Source organism: Anolis carolinensis, chromosome 5 (genome assembly GCF_035594765.1).
Source record: "Anolis carolinensis isolate JA03-04 chromosome 5, rAnoCar3.1.pri, whole genome shotgun sequence".
Classification (NCBI taxonomy): Eukaryota; Metazoa; Chordata; class Lepidosauria; order Squamata; family Dactyloidae; genus Anolis; species Anolis carolinensis.
The window spans coordinates 202,775,871-202,792,243 of record NC_085845.1 but is presented as its reverse complement, the minus strand read 5'-3'; the positions used below and the strand labels follow the sequence as shown (position 1 = coordinate 202,792,243).

At 42.5% G+C, this 16,373-nt stretch overlaps 1 protein-coding gene across 8 annotated transcripts in view; it reads right to left on the bottom strand.

Annotated features, from left to right (window-relative positions):
* Positions 1-16,373, bottom strand: part of flnc (filamin C) — a 183,008-nt gene that overhangs the window by 84,976 nt on the left and 81,659 nt on the right. For 4 of the 8 annotated variants that reach the window (XM_062983398.1, XM_062983402.1, XM_062983399.1 and 1 more), the window contains exons 9-10: positions 12,221-12,421; positions 6,614-6,742 (exon numbers count right to left, since the gene is read on the bottom strand). In XM_062983398.1, the coding sequence (XP_062839468.1) occupies positions 6,614-6,742; positions 12,221-12,421 (330 nt within the window). The remainder of the gene's footprint in view (positions 1-6,613; positions 6,743-12,220; positions 12,422-16,373) is intronic. The other 4 variants (XM_062983400.1, XM_062983404.1, XM_062983401.1 and 1 more) reach the window with 1 other exon arrangement.

The following is a 16,373-nucleotide window of genomic DNA, read 5'->3' as shown; positions in this document are numbered from 1 at the left end:
AGTGCCTTGTATTGCTGTATTAACATTTGAGCAAAATAGCAAGCATTATAGTTGTTGTAGCCCAGCCTGAGCCTGAGATTGGGCCCATTCAGCCAGTGATTGTCCCTGCACCTGTTTTGCCAAAGGACTCTGGGTTTAGGCCTGAGATGTAGCCAGAGTTTGTCCCAGTGGATTCTGGGACCAGAGACCGAATGGTTGCAAGCAGGCATTGCGAACCACATTCCTCCCAGCAGTCAAGGTCAGATCTCCAAGTGTCAGATGGACATTCTAGTTTAGAGGAGGATAATGAGTTTGACAGGAAGGCAGCGATAACTCATGGAAGGAGGGAATGAGAATGTTTGCGGAGAAGCAGACGGCTGCTTTTGAAGCACACTAATGAGTAGTTTTCTCATGAGAGGAAGACCTTGGATTTCCCTTAAAACGCCTTGTTTTTCTCTGCCATAGCAGAGGTGGTAACATTGCTTATTCAAGAAAGAAGGATCCTTGCTCTGTGTTCCTGCTATCCAGCTTCAAGTTCCAGCCTTGCCTTGGTCTCTGTTTCCACTTGGATTTCAGGGACTTTGCTGTTTGGTTTTTATTCTCGTCAAGACGCTTGCCTTGTGTTTCATCATTGACTTTAAACCTGGGACTATCTTGAAGTGAATCCTGCATTCAAGTCTTGTTTTCCTGTGTTGTCTTTGATCCCTGCCTTGGATTTAATCCTGTTTGGACTATCCTGGACACCTTTTGGGGCTTACTTTGACATCCAGTTTAAGACTATGCTTTTGGAGTGGCTTTTAAAGACTCTTGTTGCTTCATGAATTTCAAATACAGTAGAGTCTCACTTATCCAAGCCTCGCTTATCCAAGCATCTGGATTATCCAAGCCATTTTTGTAGTCAATGTTTTCAATATATCGTGATATTTTGGTGCTAAATTCATAAATACAGTAATTACAACATAACATTACTGCGTATTGAACTACTTTTTCTATCAAATTTGTTGTATAACATGATGTTTTGGTGCTTAATTTGTAAAATCATAACCTAATTTGATGTTTAATAGGCTTTTCCTTAATCCCTCCTTATTATCCAAGATAGTCACTTATCCAAACTTCTGCCGGCCTGTTTATGTTGGATAAGTGAGACTCTACTGTACCAATAAAATTACATTAATTGAGGCATCAGTAGGTTAAATGTTTTTGAATATTTACATAAAGCTCAAATTTAAGATATGACTGTCCAACTCTGACCAAATCATGATTCTCATCTTCTTCAATGTAAATGTGCTTATGTATCCTTTTAATAATAATAGAGTAAAATAATACATGTAATAATAATAATAATAATAATAATATCCCATAAGCACTTTATTAGAACTAAGATCGCATATCGCACTCTGCACTTGCCCTAGAAGCCTTATATATCACCTGTCACATCAGCACTTTTAATCTTGTACCCATTACTCTGGCCCGGCCCAGTTCTATTGTGTTTTAGCATATTGTTATTGCTTGTGGTTTATACTGTTTTAATTGTTTTAATTTGCCTTTTGTTTTGTATTATATTGTGTGTTGAGGCCTCGGCCTTTGTAAGCCGCATCGAGTCCTTCGGGAGATGCTAGCGGGGTACAAATAAAGTTTACTAATAATAATAATAATAATAATAATAATAATAATAATAATAATAATACAGGAAAATAATACAATAAATAGAGTAAAATAATAAATGCAATAATAATAATGAGATCAGAGTGAAATAATAAATTATTAATAATAATATGCCAAAAGATTTCAGCCGGCATTTGGAAACAATAGACATTGACAAAATTACGATCTGCCAACTGCAAAAGGCCACCCTGATGGGATCTGCACGCATCATCCGAAAATGCATCACACAGTCCTAGACCCTTGGGAAGTGTTCGACTTGTGGTTTTGTGATACGAAATCCAGCATATCTATCTTGTTTGCTGTGTTATAATAAAATAATAATAATAATCTGAAAATACATCACACAGTCCTAGACGCTTGGGAAGTGTTCGACTTGTGATTTTGTGATACGAAATCCAGCATGTCTATCTGGTTTGCTGTGTCATAATAAAATAATAAAAATAGACTGAAATAAATGTAATAGTAGCAACAATAATAGAGAAAAATAATAAATGTAATAATACCAATAATAATAAATGTACCATATATTCTCGAGTATAAGCTGACCCAAATATAAGCCAACCAGGGCCCTCACCTGAATATAAGCCGAGGGGGGCTTCTTCAGTCTTAAAAAAAGGGATGAAAAACTAGGCTTATGCTCGAGTATATACAATATATTTTGGAATATTGTTCCACTTTCTAGTGGTTGCCTTTCAGAGCGGAGAGAATGGGTCTGGGTGGACCAAAGGGTCAGAATCAAGAGAAGGGCATCTTCCCATGTTCTCCTTCCAGCCATGACTTTGCAGATACCAAACAAAGAAGACGTGGCGCGCAGCCCATCCGGACTGTTTCCAAGCACCTGTTCCAAACCCCAGCTCCATTTTGATCAAGGCCAACGCTGGGAAAACGGCGTGGGCTTGTGAATCTAATTACATGAGAGATTGCAAGGAGATTAGGCTTGGTAGCTGCTCAAAGGTGCCCAGATGACGCCTCTGGCTTTGAAAACCAGCCTGAGTCGTTATTCATATAATTACTAGATCCTAGAGATCCCCAAAGGCCATCTAGTCCAACCCTCGTCCATGCAGGAATAAACACCATCATCGAATCTTAGAATACTGGGCCACTCTTAACATGTTAACAATATCAAGAACCTTGCATGTTCCCCAGTTGATGGTGGTGGGAGATGTCAGGCCTAGCAGTTGGTGATGGAAGGGGTTAAAGTAAGTCTTAGTTCTACAAAACTGAGTAATCTGTAAGTACGAGTTACAGGTTAGTGCAAGGAAGGGTGGAGGCATGCAAGTGATAGGTTGCAGCTGAGTTGTACTGGATATAAGGAGCTGGCCTGGACAATGATCTTTGGGAGAAAAGTATTTGTCCTACTTTGGCTGTGGATGCTGCTGGTTTTTCCCCCAGGTTTGTGGATTTTTGGTATCCTGACCTCTTGGAACCTTGGCCAATGACTACAGTATAAACCAGAGGTCCTCAAACTTTTTAAGTGGAGGGCTGATTCACAGTCCCTCAGACTGTTAGAGGGCCGGACTATGATGAAATAGTCCAAAATTAGGATTGTTGTTGTTGTGTGCCTTCAAGTAGTTTCAGACTTAGATCAATCCTAAAGTTTAGGACAGAGGCCAGGTAGGTGACCTTGGAGGGCCGCATCCAGCCCATGGGCCTTAGTTTGGGGAACCCTGATCTAGACGATCTCATAAGACCATAGGTAAGCAAAGAGACCTGCAAAGGCAATCTAGATGGTCTCATAAGACTATAGGTAAGGAAAGGGACCTTCATAGGCCATCTAGATGATCTCATCAGGCCATCAGAAGACCATAGATAAGGAAAGGGACCTCAAAGACCACCTAGATGGTCTCATAAGACTATAGGTAAGGAAAGGGACCTTCATAGGCCATCTAGATGATCTCATCAGGCCATCAGAAGACCATAGATAAGGAAAGGGACCTCAAAGACCACCTAGGTGGTTTCATAAGACCATAGGTAAGGAAAGGGACCTTCAAAGGCCATCTAGATGATCTCATCAGGCCATCAGAAGACCATAGATAAGGAAAGGGACCCCAAAGACCACCTAGGTGGTTGTATAACATCGTGTTATACAACAAATGTAACAGAAAAAGTAGTTCAATACGCAGTAATGCTATGTAGTAATTATTGTATCTACGAATTTAGCACCAAAATATCACAATATATTGAAAACATTGACTACAAAAACATTGACTACTAAAAGGCAGACTGTTGGATAATTTATTGGATAAGCGAATGTTGGATAAGTGAGACTCTACTGTACATGTAATGGGAGAAGAACTTATGTTGGTAAGGGAAATTGCGCAATTAGTTATATCATTACTATTCTATTGTGTTTATGTTTCTATACATATATAAGTATTGTCTTCTTTATTTCTGCTTGAATTTTAATTTAAAAATGGAAGTAAAGAACGTCCCACAAGCACTTCATTTCCCAGTTTCCCATCAAGCATGCAGCACTCTTTAAAGCATGAACGTAGTTACAAATGTAGGTATGAATGCAGATGAAAGAATTAGTGGTTTTAGTCATCCTGAACAAAGAAGAGAGGGAAAATCAAGGGAACAGGACATGATTTGACAGGAGGCACTGCATTGTGGTTCGACTGGATGGCCTTTGGGGGAACCTTCTAGTTCTGAGATTTCATGAAATGCATTCCTAGAACAGCGTTGATTTATTAGGATAAAAAGTGTAAAATCTGCATGCTTGCAATACATTGCAAAAGTCAATTTCCCTCTACTTTGCACGGAGGATAATGCTCTTTGCCTTCTCTGTTGTGGTTCATTCTGATGATAAAGGGGGATTTGGGTTTATGCAGGCTGACCAAAGTAATGCTGATGAAGGCTCTGATGCTGGAAATGTTGAAGGCTCTGGCTCTGAATTGTCAAGGAGGCCGCAGGCTAGCGAGGAAACAGAAACTATTGATAAGAGTGGCCTTTCCCAGGATTCAGAACATCAACAAGTTCCAGGTGTATCTGGCAGCGGGTCAGAGGAATCTTCCTTAGAGATACAAGCTTAAGGTTAAAGGTTAATCGCCCCAGACATTCCCTTAGAATAGCTGGCAAATGCGTGGGAACTCAAGGGCAGAGAAATGCTTTTTTGGCTAGTAAATTTGGCTAGTGATTAACTCGGTTGAAATTTATAGGAAATCCTCCCAGAACTACAGAGACTTGTATAATTAATTGTTTGCTTTGACATACTTAGATAAATAATATTTTGGTATTGATCCTATATGATTTCAGAGGACATAGTTATATTTTGGATAACATGATATGTATATGGTGCTCTAATATACATACTGTTTTCAACTCACATATTGGACCATTATTGTTTATCATATTTTGATACATCCTACCTACAAACTCAATACCCTGCTCTCCTGACTCAACAGAATAAAGTGCAGTATTCCGTATGTTCCTGTATCTCAATTCCCAACAGCTCCAGTTCATGATGTCTAATGAAGAGGAAGACAGGAGATAGAGGAACACCACATCAGGACCAGATTCATCCCATAGATCTTGGATTTGACACATGCACCCTAAGTTCTCCAATACCCTCTTGCTTGGAAAAGAGCCAAGAGGTTGGCAATGATTGGAACAGAGCACCCAAAGTCTTGCAATGGCTGCATCGCTGTGAGTTTTCCGGACTGCATGGCCATGTTCCAGTTGCATTATCTCCTGAAGTTTAACCTACTTCTGTAGCCGAGGGCATCTTCAGAGGTCCTCTGACGCTTGTCACAGATGCAGGTGAAACGGCAGGGGAGAGTACTACTGGAACATGGTAGCAACCCAGTGATTCAGGCCATGAAAGCCTTTGACAACACATTGAATTTGCAAGGGCTGTTTGCTAAGACCTCAAGATTGCCTCCCAGACAGCAATGGAGGCCTTGGAAGGCAGCTTGAAGACCTCAGCGTTGCAAGACCTCCAACACCACACCAAGACTCATAGCTTTGAGGGACCACAAATGAAAGACCCGAGCCAAGAGTCCCATGGTTCTTGGCTCCAATTGCATTCTCTCCCGATGTTTTGACTGCCTCTGTGGCTAAGGGCATCTTCAGAGGTCCTCTGATGGTGGCCACAGATGCAGGCAAAATGTCAGAAGAGAGTATTACTAGAACATGACCATACAGCCCGGAAAACTCATAGCAACCTAGTGATTCCAGCCATGAAAGCCTTCAACAACACATTGAACTTGCAAAGGCAGTTTGCTAAGATCTCAAGATTGCCTCCCTGAAGGCAGTTTGAAGACCTCAACGTTGCAAGACCTCCAACACCACTCCAAGGCTCATAGCGTTGAGGGACCACAAATGTAAGAACTGACCCAAGAGTCCCTTAGCCAGTGGAAAGCCTTCAATGACACACTGAACTTGCATGGGCTATTTGCTAAGGCTTCAGGATTGCCTCCCAGACAGTAATGGAGGCTTTGCAAAGGCATCTTGAAGACCTCAACGTTGCAAGACCTCCAACACCACTCCAAGTCTCATAGCTTTGAGGGGCCACAAATGAAAGACCCGAGCCAAGAGTCCTGTGGCCAGTTGAAAGCCTTCAATGACACATTGAACTTGCAAGGGCCATTTACTAAGATCTCAAGATTGCCTCCCATACAATAACAGAGGCCTTGAAGACCTCAACGTTGTAAGACCTCTGACACCACACCAAGGCTTATAGCTTTGAGGGGCCACAAATGAAAGAACTGAGCCAAGAGTCCCGTGGCCAGTCGAAAGCCTTCAACGGCACATTGAACTTGCAAGGGCCGTTTGCTAAGTCCTCAAGATTGCCTCCCAGACAGTAACAGAGGCCTTGAAGACCTCGACGTTGCAAGACCTCCAACATCACACCAAGGCTCATAGCTTTGAGGAACCACAAATGAAAGACCTGAGCCAAGAGTCCCGTGGCCAGTCACATGCCATGCCCATGCCATGCATCCATGGACAGGAGAGGCCGGCCGCTACTGACTTGGCTTCCGCGGCTTGGGCAGAGTGGGGGGTGGGACTTTCTTGGCCTTGTCGGCAGGCGGGGTGTGGACGGACTGAGGGATGATCTGGAGGGGGGTGACGCCGGGCAGCGGCTGCGGGGAAGGCGGTGCTGCAGGGCCAGAGGAGAGAGGAGAGGAGGAGTTAGTCCAGGGACAGAGGAGAGGAGAAGCAGGACGGGGAAAGAACCAGTAGCAAGCCCAGGAGAGGCCAAGAAGAGGGGCAGCTACGCTGTAGAGCAGGGGTCCCCAAACTAAGGCCCGGGGGCCACATGCGGCCCTCCAAGGTCATTTACCTGGCCCCCGCCCTCAGTTTTATAATAAAATATATTGTATAATAATATTATAATGTAATACAATATAACACTAATAATAATACCATATAATAATATTAATTATATATTATATATTACTAATAATATTACTAATAATATTACAGTATAGTGGTATAGTTTAATATAGTAATATATAATGCTAATAGTGTGCTATGCTAATAATATAATATATTGTATATATAATTTGTAAGCCACTCTGAGTTCCCTTTGGGGTGAGAAGGGTATGATACAAATGTAATAAATAAATATAGTAAATAAATAAATTTTAGACTTAGGCTCGCCCAAAGTCTGAAATGACTTGAAGGCACGCAACAACAACAACAACCCTAATGAACTTGACTATCTAATTGGCCAGAATTGGCCCACACTTCCCACTGAAATCCTGATAAATGTATGTTGGTTAAAATTGTTTTTATTTTAAAATATTGTATTACTCTTTCATTGTTCTTGTTGTTTTTGCACTACAAATAAGACATGTGCAGTGTGCATCGGAATTTGTTTGTATTTTTTTTTCAACTGATAATTTGGCCCTTCAATAGTCTGAAGGATTGTGGACTGGCCCTCTGCTTAAAAAGTTTGGGGACCCCTGCTGTAGAGCTTGGGCCCCCCAAGTGTTTTGGACTTCAACTTTCACCATTTCTAATCTTATCAAACACCACTAAATCCCCCTCCCCAAATAAAAGGATCTATATTTGGTGGCCTATAGTATGGCATCAGGCTGAAATGGTATAAAAGGGTTAAGTCTTGGTCACCCTACAACTGTAAGTGTCACACTATATCCGCCTCACATCAATCACCCACATTTTCTGACAAGGGTTATGGGCCCAGCACGCTTCTTTTTGCTGCGTTCCGCTGCTTCCTGTGAGTCGGGTGGATTGGTGGTCTTATGTTGTATGCCCATTTCTCTAAGCCAGTGTTGGAAATTGTTTTCTGACCACAACAGGACTAACAGCAGCATGGACTCCCCTTCTCTCTGGCTGTATCTGTACACATCTTACCACCCCAGGAAACAGGAGGAGGATTCATCCCACAGAACAAAGCCATTTGGGGCTTCCAGGAGCCATGATTGATTTTTTTTTTCCACTTGCTCATCCACATAGACAAATTTTTCAGGTTAAGCATTTGCACATTTGATTATTCGCTATTGCTATATTGGCTGTGGCCCTACATGCAACTGAAAAATAAGTAGTCTCTAAACCTTCTTTAGGTCCTCCAGTGCAATTCTATGGTCTAACTCAGGGGTCCTCAAACTACAGCCCGCGGGCCACAGGCGGCCCATTGAAGCCATTTATCCGGCCCCCACGGCACAAATGCAGAAGGGGGTTGGACTAAATGGCCCAAGGGCTCTCTTCCAACCCTATTATTATTATTATTATTATTATTATTATTATTATTATTATTATTATTATTATTATTATTATTGCTTGGTGGCCAACTATAGTCTGTTAGTTCATCAGGGATCATGAACTGGCCCCCTGTTTAAAAGGTTTGGGGAACCCTGGTCTAACTCATTCAGAGACCATGGGACTGCATTGCTGTTCTTCGGGGTGCATCTACATTGTAGAAGGAATGCTGGTTGGCACCATTTGAACTGCTACGGCTATATTATTATTATTATTATTATTATTATTATTATTACCCCACTTTATTTATCATGAAGGAGATTCAAAGCAGCTTAACATCAAGGCATCAGCATACAATTAAAAACTTATTAAATCATGGGAGTTGTAGTTTAGTGAGGCATCCGCCCCTTTTGGCAGAGAAGGCTAAAGGGCTAGTAGAACTACATCTCCCAGCATCCCACATCATTGAGCAATGGCAGCTTAAGTGGGGATAAATTGCATTCATCCTACCACGTCAATGCACCTTCACTTGCCACATCTGCCAACGTGAGTTGCAACCCTGCACATACAATAGAGTCTCACTTATCCAACATAAATGGGCCAACAGAATGTTGGATAAGCCAATATATTGGATAATAAGGAGGGATTAAGGAAAAGCCTCTTAAACATCAAATTACATTATGATTTTACGAATTAAGCACCAAAACATCATGTTATACAACAAATTTGGCAGAAAAAGTAGTTCAATACTCAGTAATGTTATGTTGTAATTACTGTATTTACGAATTTAGCACCAAAATATCACGATGTATTGAAAACATTGACTACAAAAATGCATTGGATAATCCAGAATGTTGGATAAGCGAGTGTTGGATAAGTGAGACTCTACTGTATTTACGAATTTAGCACCAAAATATCACGATGTATTGAAAACATTGACTACAAAAATGTGTTGGATAATCCAGAGCGTTGGATAAGCGAATGTTGGATAAATGAGACTCTACTGTACTTACTCACAAATAGGTCCCATTAAGTTGCATTGAGTTCTAGTAAATGCCTTTAAGGACGAGAACTGAGAGCCTATTTTGCAAAATAACTATGCTTGTGGTACGAAGGTTTTTACAAAGCAGTAAAGCACAATATTCTGTCCTTAGGAAAAAATTGAAAAGCTAGCACTAAAGAGAAAGGTTCAACCATTTCAGGAAAATAGGATTGTTTTCAGGAAACTCCGATAAGTCAGAAATTCCTGTTTTTCGCTGCAGGAAAGAACAGAGGTCATTACTGGGTTCCAGGTCCTGCAGCAGAACTTATTTTTTTAGGGACAGATAAACAATAATTAGAAGGAACCTTTCCTGAGATGATTAGGAGGAGATTAAGGGGGAAATATTGCCCATCTATTTGGTGGCATTAAAATACGAGGGTTGAATGAAAAGTAATGCCTCCGCCTTCGTTACTTGGGTTTGGGTGGGAATATTTTAATAAATCAAACGCAGAAATAATCCTTAGAATGTGCTCTTTAGCTACCACTATTCACTTTTCTACATCATCACCAGACAACTGGATACATTTCTGCCAACGATGAGCAAGTTTTCTGAAGCTGTCGCGGAAAAAGTCGACACTCTGTTTCCGCAACCGGCGTCTCACAGTTCTCTCAACGTCTTCCTCAGAAGCATAATGATGTCCCCGTATATCTTCTTTCATTATCGGGAACAGATGGATTCTGTGATGAATCTCCTTTGGGGTGACACCTTCTGCTGTCAAGAATTCAATGACTGCACGTTGCTTATTCGCACTGACTGACAGTCTGCACAGGGTTCCATACTTTGCACTTTAACATCACAACCGTTCAATGCTAAGGCTTCCCCATCTGCGCAGGGTTCCATACTTTGCACTTTAACATCACAACCGTTCAATACTAAGGCTTCCCCGTCTGCGCAGGGTTCCATACTTTGCACTTTAACATCACAACCGTTCAATGCTAAGGCTTCCCCATCTGCGCAGGGTTCCATACTTTGCACTTTAACATCACAACCGTTCAATGCTAAGGCTTCCCCATCTGCGCAGGGTTCCATACTTTGCACTTTAACATCACAACCGTTCAATGCTAAGGCTTCCCCATCTGCGCAGGGTTCCATACTTTGCACTTTAACATCACAACCGTTCAATACTAAGGCTTCCCGCCAAATGGAACCGTCTGTGCGGGGTTCCATACTTTGCACTTGAACAACACAACCATTCAATGCTAAGGCTTCCTGCCCAATGGAACTAACTGTAGAGGAGAGTCTACTGAACAAGCCAGGACCTGCCACAGACCAGGACTGCCATATGTTGAGGAGTTACGAAGGTGGAGGCATTACTTTTCATTCAACCCTCATATAAGAGTGGGCAACCTCAAGGTCTTAAAGATACAAGAGCCCTCTCTAGGTTTTAGTCTAGTCTTAAAGGTACAAGAGCCCTCTCTAGCTTTTAGTCTAGTCTTAAAGGTACAAGGGCCCTCTCTAGCTTTTAGTCTAAAGATACAAGAGCCCTTTCTAGCTTTCAGTCTAGTCTTAAAGGTACAAGAGCCCTCTCTAGCTTTTAGTCTAGTCTTAAAGGTACAAGGGCCCTCTCTAGCTTTCAGTCTAGTCTTAAAGGTACAAGAGCCCTCTCTAGCTTTCAGTCTGGTCTTAAAGATACAAGAGCCCTCTCTAGCTTTCAGTCTAGTCTTAAAGGTACAGGAGTCATTTTTAGCTTTCAATCTAGTCTTAAAGGTACAAGGGCCCTCTCTAGCTTTCAGTCTGGCCTTAAAGATACAAGAGCCCTCTCTAGCTTTCAGTCTAGTCTTAAAGGTACAAGAGCCCTCTCTAGCTTTCAGTCTAGTCTTAAAGGTACAGGAGTCATTTTTAGCTTTCAATCTAGTCTTAAAGGTACAAGGGCCCTCTCTAGCTTTCAGTCTGGCCTTAAAGATACAAGAGCCCTCTCTAGCTTGCAGTCTAGTCTTAAAGGTACAGAAGTCTTTTTTAGCTTTCAATCTAATCTTAAAGGTACAAGAACCCTCTCAAGTTTTCACTCTAGTACGCTACAACATGGATATATTTCTTTTGTGGTACTTTGCTCCCTCATACAACTGCCCCATGAACTAGGCTAGGCTGATAAATGAAAATCTGCAATTTTCCATCTTGTTTCCAAAGAGCTTGGGGTGACATAAAAAGAAGGGATACTCTTTGCTCTCATCAACAACCAACCCGTGAGGTAGGCTAAGCTGAAAAACAGCCATAGGTCCAAGACTCCATAAACTAATTCCATTTCTGTTGGTGGATTTAAACCCAGCTCTTCTTCTTTGAAGCAAAGCACTCTAACCATTATACCCAACTGGCTTTCTGAAGGAAGGCTGGGAATGCATCTACACTACGGCATTAATGCAGTTTGACGCCGCTTACACTGCTATGGCTCAATGATATGGAATCCTGGGAGTTGTCGTTTTGCAAGGTCTTCAGCCTTCTCTGCTATAGAGGAATGGTGCTTCCCCAAACTATAAATCCCAGGATCTCATGCCATTGAGCCATAGATGTTCAAGGGATGTCCAGCTGCATTAATTTTACAGTTTAGATCAGGCATGGGCCAACTTGGGCCCTCCGGGTGTTTTGGACTTCAACTCCCACCATTCCTAACAGCCTATCGGCTGTTAGGAATGGTGGGAGTTGAAGTCCAAAACACCTGGAGGGCCCAAGTTGGCCCATGCCTGATGTAGATGCATCCTGATGTAGAAGACTAGTGTTGAGGAAAGTATTAGAATGGCATTTGGAGATGGATGGATGGATGGATGGATGGATGGATGGAAAGATGGAAAGCATGGAAGAGCAGGAGGGAAGGAAGGCGGGCAGTGCAAAGGGGTCAAGCGGGGAAAAGATGGTGAGCCATAGGCAAGGCTGACCTTCTGCCACGTTGACGGTGAAGGGGCTCTTGGGGATCTGAGCGCCGGCGAAAGTGACGTAAATCGTGTGCGGACCCTCCAGGACGGGGCGGTAGGTGCAGCGGAAGATGTTGTCCCCCTTGTCCTCCAGGACCACCTCCACCGTGTCGCGACGGCCCTGCGGGTCTACGATCACGACCCCGACGTCGCCGGCCCCGGCCCCTAAGAAGAACAAAGGCAGAGGTTCAAACCCACATCTGTCACAGCGACAGGCTCAAATGTAATGCAACATATCGCAAACTGGGGCATATACCCAACAGGGATTCAAGGAAAAGCACAACTCCAACCCTAAATGACTTCTAATGAGGGAAATCATCTGACTGTAAACCCATATTGGAAATGTGTTGTCGAAGGCTTTCATGGCCGGGATCACAGGGTTGTTGTATGTCTTTCGGGCTGTGTGGCCATGTTCCAGAAGCATTCTCTCCTGACGTTTCGCCCACATCTATGGCAGGCATCCTCAGAGGTTGTGAGGTATGGAGAAAACTAAGCAAAGAGGTAAATATATATCTGTGGAAAGTCTAGGGTGAGAGAGGTCAGTGTGAATGTGTAGTTAATCACTTAAATTAGCCCGAAAGACATACAACAACCATATTGGAAACATTAGGCAAGTCCCCGAGTACCTTCGGGGAGGTGGGGCGGGGTATAAAAATAAAGTTATTATCTATATATATAAAAGAGTGATGGCATCAGGGCAGCGGACATAACAACAAAACTACAGGCCCCCCAACCTCGAAATTTGACAACACAACCCATCATTCACGGCTCTAGGTTGATACAACAAAAAGAAAAGAAAAATAAAGTCCTAATTAGAGGGAAAGGAATAATTGTTTTTATCCAATTGCTGCCAGTTAGAAGGCTAAGCTCTGCCCACTTGGTCTCCTAGCAACCTATTCAGCCCAGGGGACAGGCACAGTTAGGCCTCACTTAGGCCTCTTCCACAGATTATCAGATTTGAACTGGATTATATGGCAGTGAAGACTCAAGGCCCTTCCACACAGCTATATAACCCATTTAGAATCTTATATTATCTGCTTTGAACTGGATTATCTTGACTCCACATTGCCATATAATCCACTTCAGTGTGCATACTAAACATAAAGACAACCATACAACAGACATTCAATACCACCACTACCTCAACAATTTCTCACCAACACCACCAGACAACGCCACAGCAACGCGTGGCCGGGTACAGCTAGTTATTATTATAAGTATGACACAGCAAACAAGATAGATATGCTGGATTTCATATCACAAAATCACAAGTCAAACACTTCCCAAGTGTCTAGGACTGTGTGATGTATTTTCGGATGATGCGCGCAGATCCCAGTCGGGTGGCCTTTTGCAGCTGGCAGATCGTGATTTTGTCAATGCCTATTGTTTCCAAATGCCGGCTGAGATCTTTTGGCATGGCACCCAGTGTGCCCATCACCACCGGGACCACCTGCACTGGTTTCTGCCAGAGTCTTTGAAGTTCAATCTTGAGGTCCTGATAACGGCTGCGTTTTTCCTGTTGTTTTTCGTCAATGCGACTGTCACCTGGGATGGCGACATCAATGATCCAAACCTTTTTCTTTTCCACAACTGTGATGTCTGGTGTGTTGTGTTCCAGAACTTTGTCAGTCTGGATTCAGAAGTCCCACAGTATCTTTGCGTGCTCATTTTCCAATACTTTTGCAGGTTTGTGATCCCACCAGTTCTTTGCTGCTGGGAGGTGGTACTTGAGGCATACGTTCCAATGAATCATTTGGGCCACATAGTTGTGCCTCTGTTTGTAGTCTGTCTGTGCAATTTTCTTACAGCAGCTGAGGATGTGATCCATGGTTTCGTCGGTTTCCTTGCACTGTCTGCATTTTGGGTCGTCAGCTGATTTTTTGATCTTGGCCTTGATTGCCTTTGTTCTGATGGTTATTATTATTATTAGTAGTAGTAGTAGTAGTAGTAGTAGTAGTAAAATGACCACAAACCCATACCCATGGTTTCACTGCCCAAATCTATGGTTAAGTTTCCAGAAGTTCCAAAAAGTTGCACTGGAGTGCAAATTCCCACGGAGGATACTAATAATAATAATAATAATAATAATAATAATAATAATAATAATAATAATAATAATAACTTTATTTTTATACCCCGCCTCTATCTCCCCAAAGGGGACTCAGGGCGGCTTACATGGGGCCAAGCCTGAATAAAAACAATAGCAATATAAAACACAACAATAGACAAAAGACATGCACAAATTATAAAAATTTAAACATTAGCCAATAAAAACAAATGACAAGAACTAATAAAAACATGGATTAAAACAGAGAGGTTGTAAAAGTAGACTGGGTAAGATGCACCATATAAATATTGTAAACACGAGGTGACTGATAAAGTGCTGCAAATTCTTGGAAGTGCAAATTGGGATGGGAATAGACCCTGTGTCTATATCAAGTTGACATAGGTAAAAAGTGCAAACCGGTACAAGAATGGTCACAGATACAGATTGCTATGGGGATGAGCATAGGAGTTTCTAGGTCCTCCAGCACAAATTTAAGGTATGCTTTCTTTAAAAGTTACCATGGTATTGCACGGGAAGATCTAGCAAATTCCTAGAGAAGATACCTCCTGGCATCTCTACGTCCACCAGTTGAAATCCATGGTATGCTTCTCCTGAAGATTACCATACAGCTGTGTTGGAGGATGTAGCAAATTTCTAGAGAGTTTCTAGACCCTCCAACCCAAATCTATTGTATGCTTCCCCAAGATATTACCACAAAGCTAAACTAGAGGACTAAGCAAATTCCTATCGTCTAAGAGCAGTCCAAATTCCTAAAGATACATGAGAGACAAGGTTCGAAGGTCCAGGCGTGGATACAGACGTTGCAGCCAGCAATTGGGCATCGCTAACCCAGAAAGGCTGCTTTCATGGCTGATTCCAATTGATACCAGTGTTTTGACCAGGCATGGGCCAACTTGGGCCCTCCAGGTGTTTTGGACTTCAACCGGCTGTTAGGAATTGTGGGAGTTGTAGTCCAAAACACCTGGAGGGTCCAAGTTGGCCCATGCCTTTGTAGATCCTCCTGTTCAAATTGCACAGAAGAGAACATGCTTGTGCTGGTAGAGCAAACAAATTTCTAGAGAGAATACTTCTACGAATCTTCTAGGTCCTCCAGCACAAATCTACGAAGGTTGAATGAAAAGTAATGCCTCCAGCTTCGTAACTCCTCAACAGATGGCAGTCCTGGTCTGCGGCAGGTACTGGCTTGTTCTGTAGACTCTCCTCTACAGTTTCATTTGGCAGGAAGCCTTAGCATTGAACGGCGGTGTTGTTAAAGTGTGAAGTATGGAACCCTGCGCAGATGGTCGGTCAGTGCGACTTAAGCAACGTGCATTCATTGAATTCTTGACGGCAGAAGGTGTCACCCCAAAGGAGATTCCTCAGAGAACGCAAGCTGTTTATGGTGATTGTGTTGATGTGAGTTCTGCGCGTCCCAACTCTCATTGACTTGTAGCCTTGAGAACTCCGTAAAGGTGCCTCTCTCCCTGCTCTGTTTGCAGTGTCAACTTTGCCATCCTTAGAAGAGGACTTCATGTTCCAGTATCTTGCTCCTTGCCTTGTTCCCTGCCTTGTTTCCGTGCCTGGTTTCGGGATCTCCAAGTCGTGTTTGTGTCTTGTGACTCTCGAGTATACCTTGCCTTGTTAACCTTGATTCCACGATTCCTCAGCGGCTGTTTCTCATGTGGATTACAGTTTGTGGATTTGTAAAATCTTGTTCCTGTTCCTTGCAACTTCTGGCTGACTCTGTTTGGACGGCGTTTATGGACTAACTCTGACTTCTTGTTGGAACCAATGGTTTCCATTTGTGGATTACAATTGAGAGACTTGACTGGACTTGTTTTGAACAGTTAAAGACTTTATACTTTGGACTATTCTTTATATTGACTTTTTGTGCTACCTGCTTGCATATCTATATATATAAAAGGATAATGGAATCACGGCACCGGACAAAACAACTAAACTAAACGCTTCACAACCTCGAAAATTGATAGCAAAACCTCTTATCCACGCCTCTACGTTCATACAACAAAAAGAAAAATAAAGTCCTAGCCACAGCAACACGTGGCCGGG